At 45.4% G+C, this 15,736-nt stretch overlaps 1 protein-coding gene across 1 annotated transcript in view; it reads right to left on the minus strand.

Annotated features, from left to right (window-relative positions):
• Positions 1 to 15,736, minus strand: part of VAPB (VAMP associated protein B and C) — a 51,472-nt gene that overhangs the window by 15,335 nt on the left and 20,401 nt on the right. The window contains exons 2-3 of the mRNA XM_060033361.1: positions 12,921 to 13,073; positions 61 to 164 (exon numbers count right to left, since the gene is read on the minus strand). Coding sequence (XP_059889344.1) covers positions 61 to 164; positions 12,921 to 13,073 — 257 coding nt within the window. The remainder of the gene's footprint in view (positions 1 to 60; positions 165 to 12,920; positions 13,074 to 15,736) is intronic.

Here is a 15,736-nt window from a genome sequence, read left to right on the forward strand (position 1 = left end):
ATTCTGCACCTAATCGTTTCTCTTAATTACTGAAAAAAATAAGAAGCATTCAGTACTTACTACTGCTTCCATATCAGAAGTGTCAGTTGGAGCAAACATAGACTGAACCATAAACTTGTGTTTACTTTTCTCATTGGGATCATAATCGAAAGGCTGTAACATCACTGAGAAAGAAAATATTTCATTAGGAGGGTCAGAGCTCGGTTACCAGCAGCCATTTGTTACGTTAATTACTTGTAGTTTGGTTGTAAAGCAGTTTACCAGGACTCTGTCTGAGCCTTCAGAAGCCCCAGGCCTTCAGGATGACCAGGTCTCAAACCTGAGGTCCAGGAAACTGAAGGGACTTCCCCAAGGTCCACCTGCAGGTAGTGGCAGAGCCAGGACTGGGGCTCAGGACCCAGGTCTTCTGATTCCCAGCCCACTGATCTGCCGCTAGGGCACACCTGACCAAACATCTGCTACGGGCCTTACATCCAGGTCAACCAGGTAGAATCACCTGTGCCTGTTTTGCTCAAGAAGACACGTGCAAATGATCTCTTCAGGAACTAAAACAGAGTAATCCAAGACATCTGAGGAACTGTTTTAGCTTCTCTCTGTCCTATTTCCCACGTCAAGGTCATCAAAGTAATGCTTCAAATGCAATTTTGCCAAGAATGTTAGGGAATTTTCAGAACCAGCACCCTCAGGGCATGGAGAAGACACCACCAGCTTACACCCTTTTTCTCCCTAAGCACCTAGGGGAGTCTCACATAAGGGCTCCCTGACTGAGCACAGCCACTGCGCTGAGCGAGGTGTCGTCCCGTTCTGACCGGCTGCCCTAGGACTTACCACCCTACCCCATTAAATGACAGCTGCTTTCAAATACAGGTTTTGCTACAAGCCTTTGACTAAACCACACATCTCACTAAGTTCCCTGAAAACTAACTTTTCCATACCCAGGAAAAGCCCGCTGTAGCCCTGACCTTGATAAGAGCTCCCTGGGACTGAGCGTCTCCCTTGGGCCAGAAGCTCAGCTCTGCACTTCAGCTTTATCATTACCTCAAAGGCAGGTAATGTTGTGGAAGTTATTTTGATGGCTGTTTTCAGATGAAAAAACTGAAGCGCAGAAAGGTTGGCTAACCTGCCCAAGGTCACACCGCGGAGGAGTGGACACTCCAACGCAGGTGGTCTGACTGGAAAGCCAATGCTCGTGGCCACCATGAGGGGCTGGCTCTCTGTCCTCTGACAGTGCAGGTCCTGTCCTTCTCCACCAGCACCTCTGCTGCTGGGCACTCGTCAGTGTTCTCTTGCCCTTGAACACCACTTAGAACTTCCCAGGTGCTTAAAGCCTCACAATCAACCACCCCCTGCAGCAGATGCAGGGCACCTACCCTAAGCCCTAGCTCATAAAGGAATCGTGAAGGGACTCAACAAAGTGAAGGGACTCGACAAAGTGAAAGGACCTGCTCAAGGTCACTGTGCTGGGAAGCAGCAAAACTTCGACCAGGAGCCACGTGCAGTCAGCACCCCTTCAGCCACAATGGACACTCCAATTCGCGACAGGGTCACATCCTGCACGCACCGCAGACCCACCATCACGTATCTTACAGAACCACCCATGATGAGGAAGAGAAATACAAACACCCCCCTCCGTCTTATCTGTAACGAGCCCAATGCCCAGGAGATGAGAGCAATCGGAAGACACGGTTAATTTTCAGAGAAGTTGGCTCTTCAGCTCCAGTGACACTGGATCACACACAGAGAATGGATGGGTCCAGAGACCCTAAGACAACCCCACATAAAGAGCCCCAGGAAGACCTGCTGTTCCCTTTCCACTCTTCTCCCCCTTCCTCCAGGGGGTGTGAGCCAGAAAGAAGGGCTTGGGTTGCAGGCACGTTCTAAAGCAAACTGACCCTTCCTTTTTCTCTCTACCTCGCCCCACACTCCCATCCCCAGTGCCTTCGCAATGTCCCAAAAAAGGAAAATAACTTTTACTAGGGCCTAGTACGGACTAGGCACCAAAGAAGGAATATTTTCCTTAGTTCTCCCATCAGTTCTCACAACAATCATAAAGATGGCCATGTCTTTATGTTCTAGATGAGAAGACAGGGCTTGGTAGCCTCCCTCGAGTCCCATGGACAGCGTATTAACTGACGGAACCAGAGCTCCACATGGGCTTTGTGTCCACAGTCCGACTTCCACACCACAGGTTCTCGAAGTGTTACTCCCAGACCCCGAGACCCACCCCTCAGGCGGTCCATAAGATCAAAACTGCTCATAATACCAAGACGTTACATGTTACATGCTTTTTCCACTGCACTGACATTCGAAGTGATGATCGGCACAAAAGCAAAGGTGGGTGAAACTGCTAGTGCCTGAGTGCAGACTTTACTAAATTCCAACCCCTGACAATGCATCTTAGCACTCTGTACAATGAAATGACAAGTACACATCAAGCATTTCTGCTGCCTTGGGAAAAGCACCTGTGCAACTGTTTGGGTTGTGAGCTCAACTGGACGCTTTCTCATGGAACCATGTACTTGAAAGAACAACCGACAGAAAAACTATGGTTATTCACACCTGGGTATACAGCAGATATTTTCCTGAAAAATGAATGAAGTGAGCCTGTCACTTTAAGGAAAACAACTTATAGTTGTTGCCGGTGACAAAAACCAGGCATTCAAACAAAAGTTAGAATATTGGAAAACCTCTTTCTGCCACCAAGAGCTTCACAGTTTCCTGAAGATTTAAGGACTTTTCCAATGAGATCAGTGGGAACAGTAACGAATGTACTTTTCTGATACTGTATAATGAGATGTCAACAGCTGGAAGATCTGTATAACTCAGCTAGCATAATATTACCAAAGCCATCAAGTGTAAGAGAAACCAATGCATTTTAGTGAAACAAAGTTCAAACGGTTCACTGACAGGGTGTCAGATTCTACACTGTATTAAACTTTAAGAAAGTGTCACTTGTCAAGTTTTGGTATAGTGTCAAAGAATAATGTCTATAATTATCTGAAAAGGCTATTAAAAATACCGTTTCCTTTTCCAATACATATCTGTGGTAAAGGTGGTTTTACTTCATATATATTCACCAAAACAACACATTATAACAGACTGAAATGCAAAAGCAATTGAGAGAATCCAGCCTGTCTTCTATTTAGCCAGAAATCAAGGAGATTTGCAAAACATATTGAATAAAGCCATAATTTTTTTGAAAAGTTATTTTCCACTACAAATGTTACTGTTTGCATATAACTGTATTTATTAAAGTTGTTATTAAAGGAATACTTTTTAAATTTCTCAGTTTAATTTGCAATACGATAAATATTGATACAACCCACAAATCAAAAAAAGCTCTTTTGGTCTTTGATTTCTAAGAGTGTAAAGGGGCCCCGAGACCAAAAGGTCTGACCACCGTTATTCTACATCAAGCTGCCTCGCAGGCCCCTCCAGGAGGAAAATGCTCGTGTTAATAATTCAAGTGAAGGCACTGGTGGCTCTGTGTGGTCCCCTTCGTGGGAGAATGTGCAGTGTGAAACAGAAAGCAACCTCACACAAACCAAGTCTTGAGTCCCGTATGTACCCAGGCCTCGGGTGGAGACAGAAGCACACGTGCACGCGCATGTGTCCCTTACAGGGAGGGGACTGGGGTTCCCTGTGCTCTGCTAACCAAACCACCCTGCAACCTCTTGCTCCACCTCTGGAGAAGGGCGCTGTCTGAGACCCCCTGCCACCCTCGGACCTTGAAGGTGGCATCAGTCCAACTCCAGGCCTAGAGCAGGCTGCCTGCCAAGTCGCCACAGTGCAGAGCTAGACGACCCTCAAGAGGATGTAACTGACATTTAGACCTCGAGGCTCAACAAGAATGTAAGCACACAAAGAAGTGGGTACTGGTGGTAACAAATCACCTTACAGGAGCACTGGAGACAGCAGAGGCGGCGGGTCAAATACCCCTCTGCAAAGGCTGGGACTCATGAAACAGAAACGCAGATGCCCGATGCACTGGTGAGACTGGCAAGGTGAAAACTTTAAGCTGAGTGAAAATGGTGGCCGCTGGTGAACTTCTGCAGCAACTCTCCTTCCACCTAGAGCAGTAGGTGGAAAAGAAGGCGTTTGCCTTCATGGGCCTTCATGGTCATAAAACACTGGATCAATAAGATCAGACTTTCTTCAGAAGAAATGCAGAATATATGCCGCTTAACACACACACACACACACACACACACACACACACACACACACACACACACACCCCTCAGAGAAATGACTTGATTAAATGCAGCATAAAAGCTTCTTATGAGAACCTGAGCAGGTCACAGATCATGTTCATCTGCATCATAATAATGGCAACAGAGCAAATGAATAAAAGTCTAACAAGCACCTCGACACACGCGTTATTATTTTTTTAATCTCAGAATTTTATCTTTAAAATGTCCCTCTCCTTGTTCACATGACCACAATCTCAGCTCAGCTCCTTTCTTGTGGGCTCCCCAATCAGCGTGCGAGAGGGAGGATGTCAAGTGGCACCCAGGCTTTGTGAAATTTCATAAACCCTCGCTGGGCCTCAGCATCTGCACCCTGCTGAACTAACACAGCCCCCAACCTCAGCATCTGCACCCTGCTGAACTAACACCCCCAACTCATGTCCAAAGGTTTGTATTTCTCAGCTACGATCATCTCATGTTGAATTCAATTTGTTATACTCTATTAGCTGGAACTTTACGAGAACATGACAGAATAAATGTTGTTAAACGTTTGTTCTTTCGGCTGCATACATGCAAATTGTGACAGAAATTATGTACTTTTTTCCATGACAGGCTATAAAAGAGCTTCCCATTAACTTATTTCACTTGAATACCAGAGACACTGATGATAAAATCCTCTTAAATGAACCATCTATCCTACTTTTAAAATGTATTGCTGATACTACACTAAAAAGAAGCCTGTTACCAGGAGACGGCCGGGAGACCAGGTCACCACTCACCAGCATTAATGCTTTGTCATACAATGTCTGCTATGCTGCAGACTGCGAAAGCGTGATCCTGTTAGGAAAGGGGCTTCATGGTCATAAAACACTGGATCAATAAGATCAGACTTTCTTCAGAAGAAATGCAGAATATATGCCGCTTAACACACACACACACACACACACACACACACACACACACACACACACCCCCCCCCCTCAGAGAGATGACTTGATTAAATGCAGCATAAAAGCTTCTTATGAGAACCTGGTCACAGATCATTTTCATCTGCATCATAATAATGGCAACAGAGCACATGAATAAAAGTCTAACAAGCAACTCGACACACGCTTTATTATTTTTTTAATCTCAGAATTTTATCTTTAAAATGTCCCTCTCCTTGTTCACATGACCACAATCTCAGCTCACCCCACCCCCCCAACACCTAAGCCTCTCCAGCTAGATCTCCCCGCCTCCTCCCGGCCTCTCTCTCAGACAAGCTGCCCTGCAGAGCCCTAAAACGCTACGAATTTAATCTCCCCCTAAACACCCTACTCACCATCACGATATTCCTCGGACCAAAAACCTGCTACAAAAAAAAAAGCCTATTTCCCAAGTAAAAAACAATCAATTTAAGTCCACAGCCTGGTTCTCTCAGTTTACTGATATGATCCAACAACAGGCTTCCCTGCTGGTCCAACAGGTGTGCACATGGTTCTGGCCACACCCCCGCACGCAGGTATTCTCCTGTCGTTACCCAAGTCTCCTCTTATCATGTTGGGCCTAGGAGGCTGCCACATCCCTCTCGGTCCCCCTGCCCTACTCACATCTCAGTATGTCACACCTCCCCGGGCTTCATCTGACTCTGAACCTGCCACTAGTCTGACTCTGTCATGAGGGGGTCTCCAGCTTCAGCGTGCATCAGACCCACCTGGAGTGCTTGTCAAAACACAGGTGGCAGGGTCCCACCTCCAGTTTCTGATTCAACAGGTGGGGCTGAGAACACGTATTTCTAACCTGTTCCCAGCTGCTGCCGCCGGTCCAGGTACCCTACCTGGAGAACACGTGCTGCACGACACCTCCTCACGCCGCAGCTCCTACTAGAATGCTATTTCACACTCTCATCTTACTGGGGATCTTATTCTATCAGCGGACACTACTGATACAGAGTTCTCCCCACATGTTCGCCTTTTCTACCCAATTAAGCTGAGACCAGGACTTCATGCTTTGCTACCTCACATTCTGGGAACTAATCTGCAGCTTTCCACTGGTTGAGGAGTATGCCCCCTCTTCCCTTCCAACATTCAAAGCCCTCTGGAATCATGCTCCCCCCAGAAATCTCCCTGGGCAGCACAGAGAGAGGAAACCCTCTTTAATCCTCAACCCGCTGTCTTCTCTTCTGCCCCACTTCCCAGAGCCACTCACTCTTCATCTCGTGGTTTAAGACAGTGGTTTCCAATCCTCTCATCACCACTGTGCTCTCGCATTCTCTGGCTTTGCTTTCATGCCTCTGTCAAAAGACTGTTCTCTACTAAACTGCATTTACAATGTCATAATGAAGTCACTGCTCCACTTTTTTGAAACTAATCAGAGACACACCAGCACTCTGTCATCAGCTTATGATAACCAGTATTCCACAATGAGGGGACAGAGTTCTAGCCTAAAGCAAAGCGGACATTTTAGTGAGACTGGGTGCCCTTATCGTGAGTAAATTTACTACTTCCTTCAGGATGCTCAAAATGTTGGAAACATGACTACTTTCCTGGACTTCTGTCTATTCAGGGACCCATGGATGGAACTAAGAGTCTAGAGAGTAAATAATTAATTTTATCTATTTATAAATTGGTTGACACTGAATTGTCTTTGTGCTCTCTACAGGAGTTTCCAGTTCAGTACAGCCCATCTTAGATAACAAATCCCTCAGAGTCTTACTGATTTATCTGTGCAGAGTTTACAGTGCAAATGTACCCCAGTATCACTGGAAAATGAGGTGTGCAATATACAATCACTGGCCACAGAACACGGCTGACTCACTCTTTTTTATAAATATCTTTTAAAATGCACATCTTTTTTCAAAGCTCCAACACACTTTCCTATCTCCACTAACACTTCATACTGGAATACCACACAGCCTTTCCTGAGTACTCTCGTGTTCTGATTATCAACATCCATTACATGCCACCTTAATATGACCCACAAGCAAGGTCTCTCGGGACTGACCCACTGCACAGGGAGAACGGTGTGCCCTGAGGTTCGGGCAATCCCAGATCCCTGCTGTTACCTTCCCGTACTTGTTCTCTGCGGTGTTCCTGTCCAGGCCTTCACTGTGGCCACCGCTCGCAGCCCTTGCCCTTCACTCTGGCCTGTGATGGGCTGGACATCAGAACAGGGTTAACAGAGAGTCTAAGGTAAGAGTATAAACAGGACAGTCAAGACTAGGGAGCCTAAGCGTAGAATGTGCAAAAGGTGCTGTAACCAGTGAAAGGAACATTACTTTTGGCTGCTCCTCGGCCACGCTGTAGTGAGCTGTACTGAATGTACTTCAGCTAAGTGAGGTGTACTGAATGTACTTGGATAAAGTCCTCTTGATCATGATCTTTGAAAAATGTAAAAACTAAGGAAATTGTATTACACTCATAAAAAGTGAAACCTAGGATTCTCCTTAAGAAACTTCAATATTACAGTAACCTTTTTTTTTAATAAATTTATTTACTTATTTAGTTTTGGCTGTGTTGGGTCTTCGTTGCTGCACGCGGGCCCCCTCAAGTTGTGGCGAGCGGGGGGTACCCCCCATTGTGGGGCGTGGGCCTCCCACTGCAGTGGCCTCCCCTGCCGCGGAGCATGGGCTCCAGGTGCGTGGGCCTCAGTAGTTACGGCACACGGGCTTCAGTAGCTGTGGTGCACGGGCCCAGCGGCTCCGCAGCATGTGGGATCCCCCCGGACCAGGGCTCGAAACCGGGTCCCCCGCACTGGCAGGCAGGCTCCCAACCACTGCGCCACCAAGGGAAGTCCCTACAGTAAACTTCAAAAAAATCTTTAGAAGCACGATTAAGCTTAATTACTGTTGGCACTTTCCCCCTTTTTTTAAAAACCAGAATCTCATCTGGTGAAAAAGATTAAAGACATCTTTTAAGTATGAATGTGAGTTGTTCTTATCTGAGAGTCATAAAGCTGGTTCGTGAAAACCACTTAGGAAAAGGTTCTGTTTATCAGAGACTTCCCAAGCAAACGATCAATCGAAGAAGAATGTGGCTGTTAAGATGCCCAAACCTCCAAATTTAGCTCCCACTATCAGCACTTGACGGATGAATCCCTGACTTCTTTCTCTAAGGGCAGGGCACTTATACTCCGGACGCTAATCACCTAAAAGCTGCAACCCAAGGTTGGCTGGTCCAGGGCAAGCAAGTACCTCCTTTAAACTGAGTCAGCAAAATCTTAAAAGGATTAATTATCAATTGTAGTACTACCCAATTACGTTACCTGACCGATGTTTCCATCCAAGAAGAGCTGCTGATATGCATTCTCTGTCCTCGGGATTTTATTGGAAGAACTTTACGCTTTAAATGTGACTGAAATAAGTGCTGAAAAGGGCTACATGTCAGGAATAAACACTGCTCCTTAATTCTCTGGATTTTAATTTAAAACACAGATTCAGACACTAGAAGATTTGTGTTGGTTTGTCTTTAATTCATTTTCAATTCCCAGGGTACACTTAGTAAAGTGTGTCTGTACCTAAATATTGGTATCTTTAATGACTCTTTCCAATGCCCCCCCCACCAAACAGATATTTTGCATTTCTAATTTCCTTGGTACAAAGGCAACCAATATGCATAATTGAACTGCAAATGGAAGCGTGCTTGCTACTTTAGTGAAATTAGAATTCAGTGAAGGCTATAAAAATATTCAACTTAATATCATATTACAGGAAGCCTAAGCATTTTTGATGGGCCCATAATTTTACCACTTCACCTGCTGTATCCGCTGGCAAACATGGTTTGGAATATTAATGGAAAACCCCCTCATTATGAAACTGCAGTATTAAAACAAAAAAATCCACAACACTAACAGCTTACCACAGACATTTTCAGAAATTGTCTACCTTAAAAATATTTTCCCACCAGACAGTTCAGAAAACAGATTTAATTTTGTAAAGCTAGAACAAATGGAGAGACCCCCCACTGCTTCAAACAATTCATTAATTCAAAAAGTTCTATTTTCCTTGCATTTAAAATCTCTAGAGGAGAAAATCCAATCTCCTCTCCTCCAATCTCCATTTAAGTGTGCCTATTTTGCTGAGGTCCAGATTTGAATAATTCAAAACCGTCTCTAGCAGATGGTGCGTATCAAGGGGCAAGGGGCCAAAACCATGGCATTCTGGGCCAATTAATGCAAACACAAAGCACCCAGCACCCTCCCACCTACTGCCTGCCTCATCCAACAGGCACAGATCCCAGAAGGGGCTGTCAGAAGGAGATGCAAGGAGCACCTATCTAAAGGACAAAGAAAAGGAGTCAGAGACCCGAGTGACCGGATCCCCAAACACTCCTTTGCAAAGTCCACATGTTTTCACCTACCGACACAAGAAGTTTAGGTTATACCTGTTTCCAACTGTAACTTTACCACCTGAGTTTATACAAGAGTTGTTGTGTTTTTTTTAAGGGCCCAATGAGTGATGTGCCGTCTTCTGAAGAAGAGACATGACAGGTCAGCGTCTGGACTTTCGATGCATAATGTAAGGTCCTGCGAATATCAGATTAAGCTGACAGCTGAGAAGAGTTTCACAGGGTGTGTCTGAAAGACATCTGACAGCTGGAAAGTCTCAATCCCCCATCAAAACCCTGATCTGTGTGCCCTCAGACCTCAGTCTGTGTTGCCAGCTCCATGGGTGGATACCATCCCCCTCCTCCTCTTTCCCCTCCTCCTTGCCCCCCTCTCTCAAAGAATGATTTATAACCTTTCCTGTCAGCTAGCACATCCCAAGGGTTTTCAGAGATGGGAAAAAAATAATGTACTAGTCATGTCCTTTTCAGGTATGCTGTGACATTCTGTGTGGTAGGCAGGGCAATGCCGGTAGTATTTTCAGTTGATTTGATGACCTCCTTTTCATAGACTGTATTTGAAAATTTACTAGTGACTTTTCACTATAAAACAAATGCATATTATAGAAAGAAGAAAAACAAAAATTTCTTCTTAAATTAGAAAAATTTCATAAATTAGTAAAATGTATAGGATTGATTTATTTCTAAAAAGGCAATTCAAATATGTACGATCCACCTAGATCCAACAGAAACTAGCCAGTTTTTGTCAAAGCTAGTGGAAGAAAAATGCAATCCCACTCTCGTACCACGCTTCCCGTTAAAATCCTTCAGCACTGGTAAATACTCTGTGAGGCGGATACCACTCCCTCCACCTCACAAATGAGAAAACTGGAACCTAGGGTGGTTAAGAGTATTGGCACAGGTCAGCCGACAGGCTAAACAGCAGGGTTGGGCTTCCCGGTTCAGGTCTCCGAAGCCCAGCTCTAACGCCCTCTGAGTAGAGCGGGTGCAGCCCAGCTCAGCCCAGCTCAGCCGCGCGCTCGTGCGCGCGGGAAGGGAAGGCCGGCCTCCGAGCCCTCTGCGCTGCCCGGCCGCCGGGCGCCTCCTTCTCCTGAGGACAGTCTCTCTCACCCGCAGGAACCCGGGAACCCCACGTCCTCACCCAGATGCCATCACGTGGCTGCATTTTAACAAGACCCTTGGAAAAGTGCAGTGCTTTCACCCCAAGACATGAACGTCTAATAAATGATACGGCGGCCCCTCAGCACGGAAAACTACAGCAAGTGGAGGCTGGTCTCCTCTGCCGACTGATGAGGCTGTCCCGAAAATGCAACAAAATCTGGCTTTACCCAGGTGCACCCCAAGCACTGAGACCGATACACACCAAATAAAAACAAAGGAGGCCTTTCTCATGTGTAAACATAATCTTGTCTCATTAGGAGGAAGGTCTGCAGACCCATGGACATTTTGTTATTCAGTGGCTTTTTCCCCCAAGTACATGACATTTTGAGAGCCAAGGTATTTTGCTTTACATTCATTTGTAAGTGGGGCCATCCCCTAACACTGTTGAGGCAGTTCAGTGTCACCAAAGAGCCACTAGATCAGGACAGACACCTGGCTTCAAATACTAGCTCGGCCACTAATCACCCATGTGCCTGTAGGTATTCACGCCCACTCTCTGAACCTTACCTTCTTATCTGCAAAAGGAAGGCCACAACCACAAAATCTTGGTCTTCCTTAAGGAGGCAGACATAAATCAAAACAAATGCCCAGGGTTCGTTATTACTTTAAAAAACACTCCTCTGATGGGGGAGGGGTGAATCTTTCTGAAAGAGATACACATATACTCACACACGTTTATACTTCGTATTGGAAAGCACACCTACACTGTACAACTGCCCGTTGAGACTATTCAGAAAACGATGTTGCTGCCCCATGTCTACCGTGAAAACATTTAAGTCTCATCTACTGACAACCTTACTCAAATTTGACATGGGCAAGGAAATCAAGAGGTAAAGAAGAAGTCAACTTAAAAAGGGAATTAAAGATACCAGCTGCCCTTGATTTCAATGGAAAAACTGAAACCCTCTGGATCCAAGGAACACCGAAATGCCAACACCCTGGGCCCCTTCCTTTACCAGCATGCTGTAGTTCAGAGCGTCTGGGCATCAGAGTCAAACAGGATGGTCCACACCTTCGCTCTGTCACTGGCCCCCTTCTTAGTACAATGGGGGTAACAGTGCATTCTGCACAGGGCAGATAACAGAAATTACATGATGACATGTATGCAGGCCCAGCACAGAGGAGACCCTCAGTAAATGCTGGCTGCCACCCTCCTGATTTCTCCTGGATAATAACCCGATGCAAGAGTCCAAATCAGGTCTTGCAGCCTCAGGGACAAACACACAAGGGGACAGCTGGTGTGAGCGCACCATAATGAGAGAGACCAATGGATGTAGGGAACAAGAGTTTGCAGAAATGATCAGATAATGAAACACCTTATATCTTTCCCAAGAGGTGAGTCATTTTCTTTTAGGTGTCAAATGAATAGCCCAATGTATCACAATCAAAATCTGTCATGAAAAAAGCCAGCCAGGTACCCATTTCAAATGAGTAGTAGTTTCTAATGATGCCGAACCTTCTGTGACAGTCTCCTGATACTTAAAGGATTAACACACACTCCCCCACAGCTCCTCCACAAATACAAAAAGCACTGTTGGATCCAGAAGTTCTAATGAGCTAAAAGTTTATTCCATTTCTAAAAATACATTTAAACTCAAACCCATCACTTACATCTCCTTAATTCTGAAATCCAATTCTCAATTTGGGTACTCTACCAGCATCTTTTCAAAATTTGGACTTTGGAAAATATATGCCCTCTCAGACAGGAGGGGAAAAAACCCATCAGACATGCACAGAACTTGCCCCCTTGAGTATATTCCAATTTCCTCAGCCTTCATCTCCCTTACCCTTTCACAATCAGTAAAGTGCAGTTACCAATCACTGGAAATGACATGAGCTTAATGTCAGAAATCATTTAGCTTAAATAAGAAAATAACTCCATTTAGCTTTCTCCCACAAAGTAAAATTAAGTTTGTTTAGCCCTTTTTTATTTACTGCCAAAGGGCAGATTTAATTTCAAGGGAGCGAAAACCAAACTCATTCTGAAGCAAAGTCTGAAGTTACCACTTTAATTTTGCTCTAACTATTGAGGCACGAAGGCTGTAAGCATTCAGCTAAAGAGACTTTAATTATGGAAGAACAACAGGTGAGTGGGACCCACAGAGCTTTTTAATCAGAGGGTGGGGGCTTGTGGGGGAGAAAACGACCATATTATTTTGCTATACTGCACACACAAGCTTTAAGAGATCCCACTACTTCTAGGGGGCCTTTTTAGCCCACCCTGTTGGCCTTCATTCTCAGAACTTACCAGATACATTAATAGAGGCCCCTGCATCAATGATCCCACTGTTGGGCCTCACGCAGTACCTACGTGGTGCCGTGGTCTTCACTTTAAAACACACATTTCGGTCTGTCGGGTTGCCAAGCTTTAGGTTGGTGGTGACAACGTCGGTGAAGGGACCTGTGGAATGAGACAGAGATTAATTGGGGATCTCAGGAGGATCGTTTAGAAGAAAGACTGATTTATGGTCTGGGGTCAGGAGGGATGTGCAAAGATGGTTAATCCAAAACCATCTCATTATGATGGATGGGAGAGACCAGCCGAGGCTGACGCACTAACAGTAACAGCTAACATTCACCAGGTTCTCACCACGCCACCAGGCACCTGGCCTAGTGAGTGTCCTAGCATACGGTGTCTCCGTGACACCTCACAAATCCATGGTTACTGCCGGAGGAGAAAACGGAGGCTCGGGATGACGCACCGCCTGTCTGAAGTTTTCATGCTAGTTAGCGGTAGTCAGGATCTGGAACCAGGCAGCCTGAATCCAAGGCCAGTTCTTAACCTATGCTGAACACTGATTTCCGCAATAACAAGATGAAATCTAACAGGGAGAATGTAAAGGACTGGACCTGGGTCCAAAATGATTATCAAAGGCAGAGTGTGCCCACAGTAGTAGAGAGGCAAGAATGACGCTGAGGTGTTAATGGTCTATACACACAAACTGCCCCCACAGCAACACAGTGTCGCTGCAGAAAAGGTAACATCATCTCAGGCTGTGGCAAGTTCAGAGTCCTGCTGGGCAGCCCACCCCTGAAACATCACGTTCAGTTTTAACTACCCAGGGTACTGGGAAGATTGAAACAAAAGTGCCCTGAGGGTATTTTTTATCATTATTATTTATTCATTTTCTACTTTATTAGATTTTTTAATTAAAAAAGTAAAACATGCTTCTTAAAACAAGCCAAATAATAAAGGATGTATAAAGAGGAAGTTAATCAGCTTTCCCTTGTCCCCTGAGGTAACTAATATTCACAATATGGGAGATGTTTCCACATCACGTATGCTTACACAAGCAGTACACACATACATGAGTGAGGAGGGGGGATTAACAAAAATGGGATCATACCATTTACATTACTCTGAGACTTCTCCAACACCTGACCACTAGGGTTTATCAAGAAATCGGGTGGGGGACGGGGGGTGAACTACAAGGTCTCTTAGGACCTCTTCAACCTCTTTTCAAATTCACATCTTTTCACTATGTAAATCAATGATGTCTTTGTGTTTCCTCCAGGCAAGCTCTTTACCCCATCTTTACATTCACAGGAAGTAAGAGATGGGGTGGGGAGGTATGTGTGCTCCTGTGTTCACAAACTAAGAAACACATGAAGTTGGTTCATCTGCTCCCTACGGAGATCCACAACCAAGACGTTTAAATCTGCGCCTTGAAAATTTTTCAATGAGACTCTGAGCTCCTGAGGACAAGAATGATACCAGTTTCTGTATCTCCAGCACTGTGCCTGGCATGTGGTAAAGGGGTGTGTGTGGAGAGAGGGGGCAGGGAGAGAGAGAGACAGAGACAGAGACTGACTGAGAGTCACTCACCAAGGAGGAAAAGTACCTCGTGGATTACCACTAGCAAAATTAAAATCTCAGGCTGCGTTCTCGCCTCTGGAGGTGCTCTGGGCATGAAAAATCAATCTGATATGGGCTTAACAAATATAAATTAAGAAATCAATAACGGTGAAAAGAAAGAAAGGAAAAGGGACTCAATTCCAATAAAATAAACTGCAGCCAGTTCCGCTAGAAAGCTTATTTTGAAAACGTGAATCTGTTTCAATGTGATTGATGTGCATATTATGGGGACAATCTGAGCATAAAATGGATTTCACATTTGCTTATGTGTGATTTTGTCTGCAAGAAACGCTAAGTGATCACAGAAAACTGCACCCAGCTGCACTGAGTGGCATAGAAATACACAACATACACAACTACACACACCTCAATCACCCACCAGCACCTCCGTTCACCGTGTGGGACAGGGGCCACACCCATCCTCACCTGGTGTCACCTTCCCTGTGATTTCGGGTAACCCTCCTTCCTCCACTTCAGTACCTCACAAACTGCAACTCTCTTCCAACGCCCACTTCCACAGGCAAACTTCAGGTCTTTTTCAAGGTAAAATGCCATATTTATTGTAGTATGTATATATTTCCGAGCCATTTAATGTGCGCAAAACTGTGCTTCTGCTTGTATCAGGTTCCTGTCTTTGTGTGTGTGTGACCAGCAAAGGTTTTGAGTGCTGTGCACCTAACCTCGTTTCCTCCTCCTAAGTCCTATGGTTTTTACTGTGCTATTTTGTATAGGATGGCGATTTTTAGGAACGCATGTGCCGCGTTGTAGCAGGACTGATTATACTACTAGATTATCTATTGTTTTGTAGTTACTTATACTAAAAGCTATTCCCATTCTTTGAGCAACGACACCTTCAGGAACGAAATGCCTAGGGAATTCCCCAGTGGTCCAGCGGTTAGGACTCCACGCTTTCACTGCCAAGGGCAAGGGTTCAATCCCAGGTCGGGGAACTAAGACCCCACAAGCCACGTGGCAGGGCGCCCCCCCCCAAAAAAAAGAATGAAATGCCTAGACAGAATTTCTCCATTTGCTTACCTTTCCAATAAGCCCTGCCCTTGGCCCCGTGGCAGTCAAGCTGGACGCCACAAGAGGGAGGCACTTTGTAGGTCCGGCTGTGGCCAGGCATGGGGAAAGGCAAGGCCTCTGCTATCTGATCCCGCCTACTGACTCCATCACACATAACCCTCTCTTGACATGCTAAGTCATCT

The sequence above is a fragment of the Delphinus delphis genome, chromosome 15 (genome assembly GCF_949987515.2).
Source record: "Delphinus delphis chromosome 15, mDelDel1.2, whole genome shotgun sequence".
NCBI classification, from domain to species: Eukaryota; Metazoa; Chordata; class Mammalia; order Artiodactyla; family Delphinidae; genus Delphinus; species Delphinus delphis.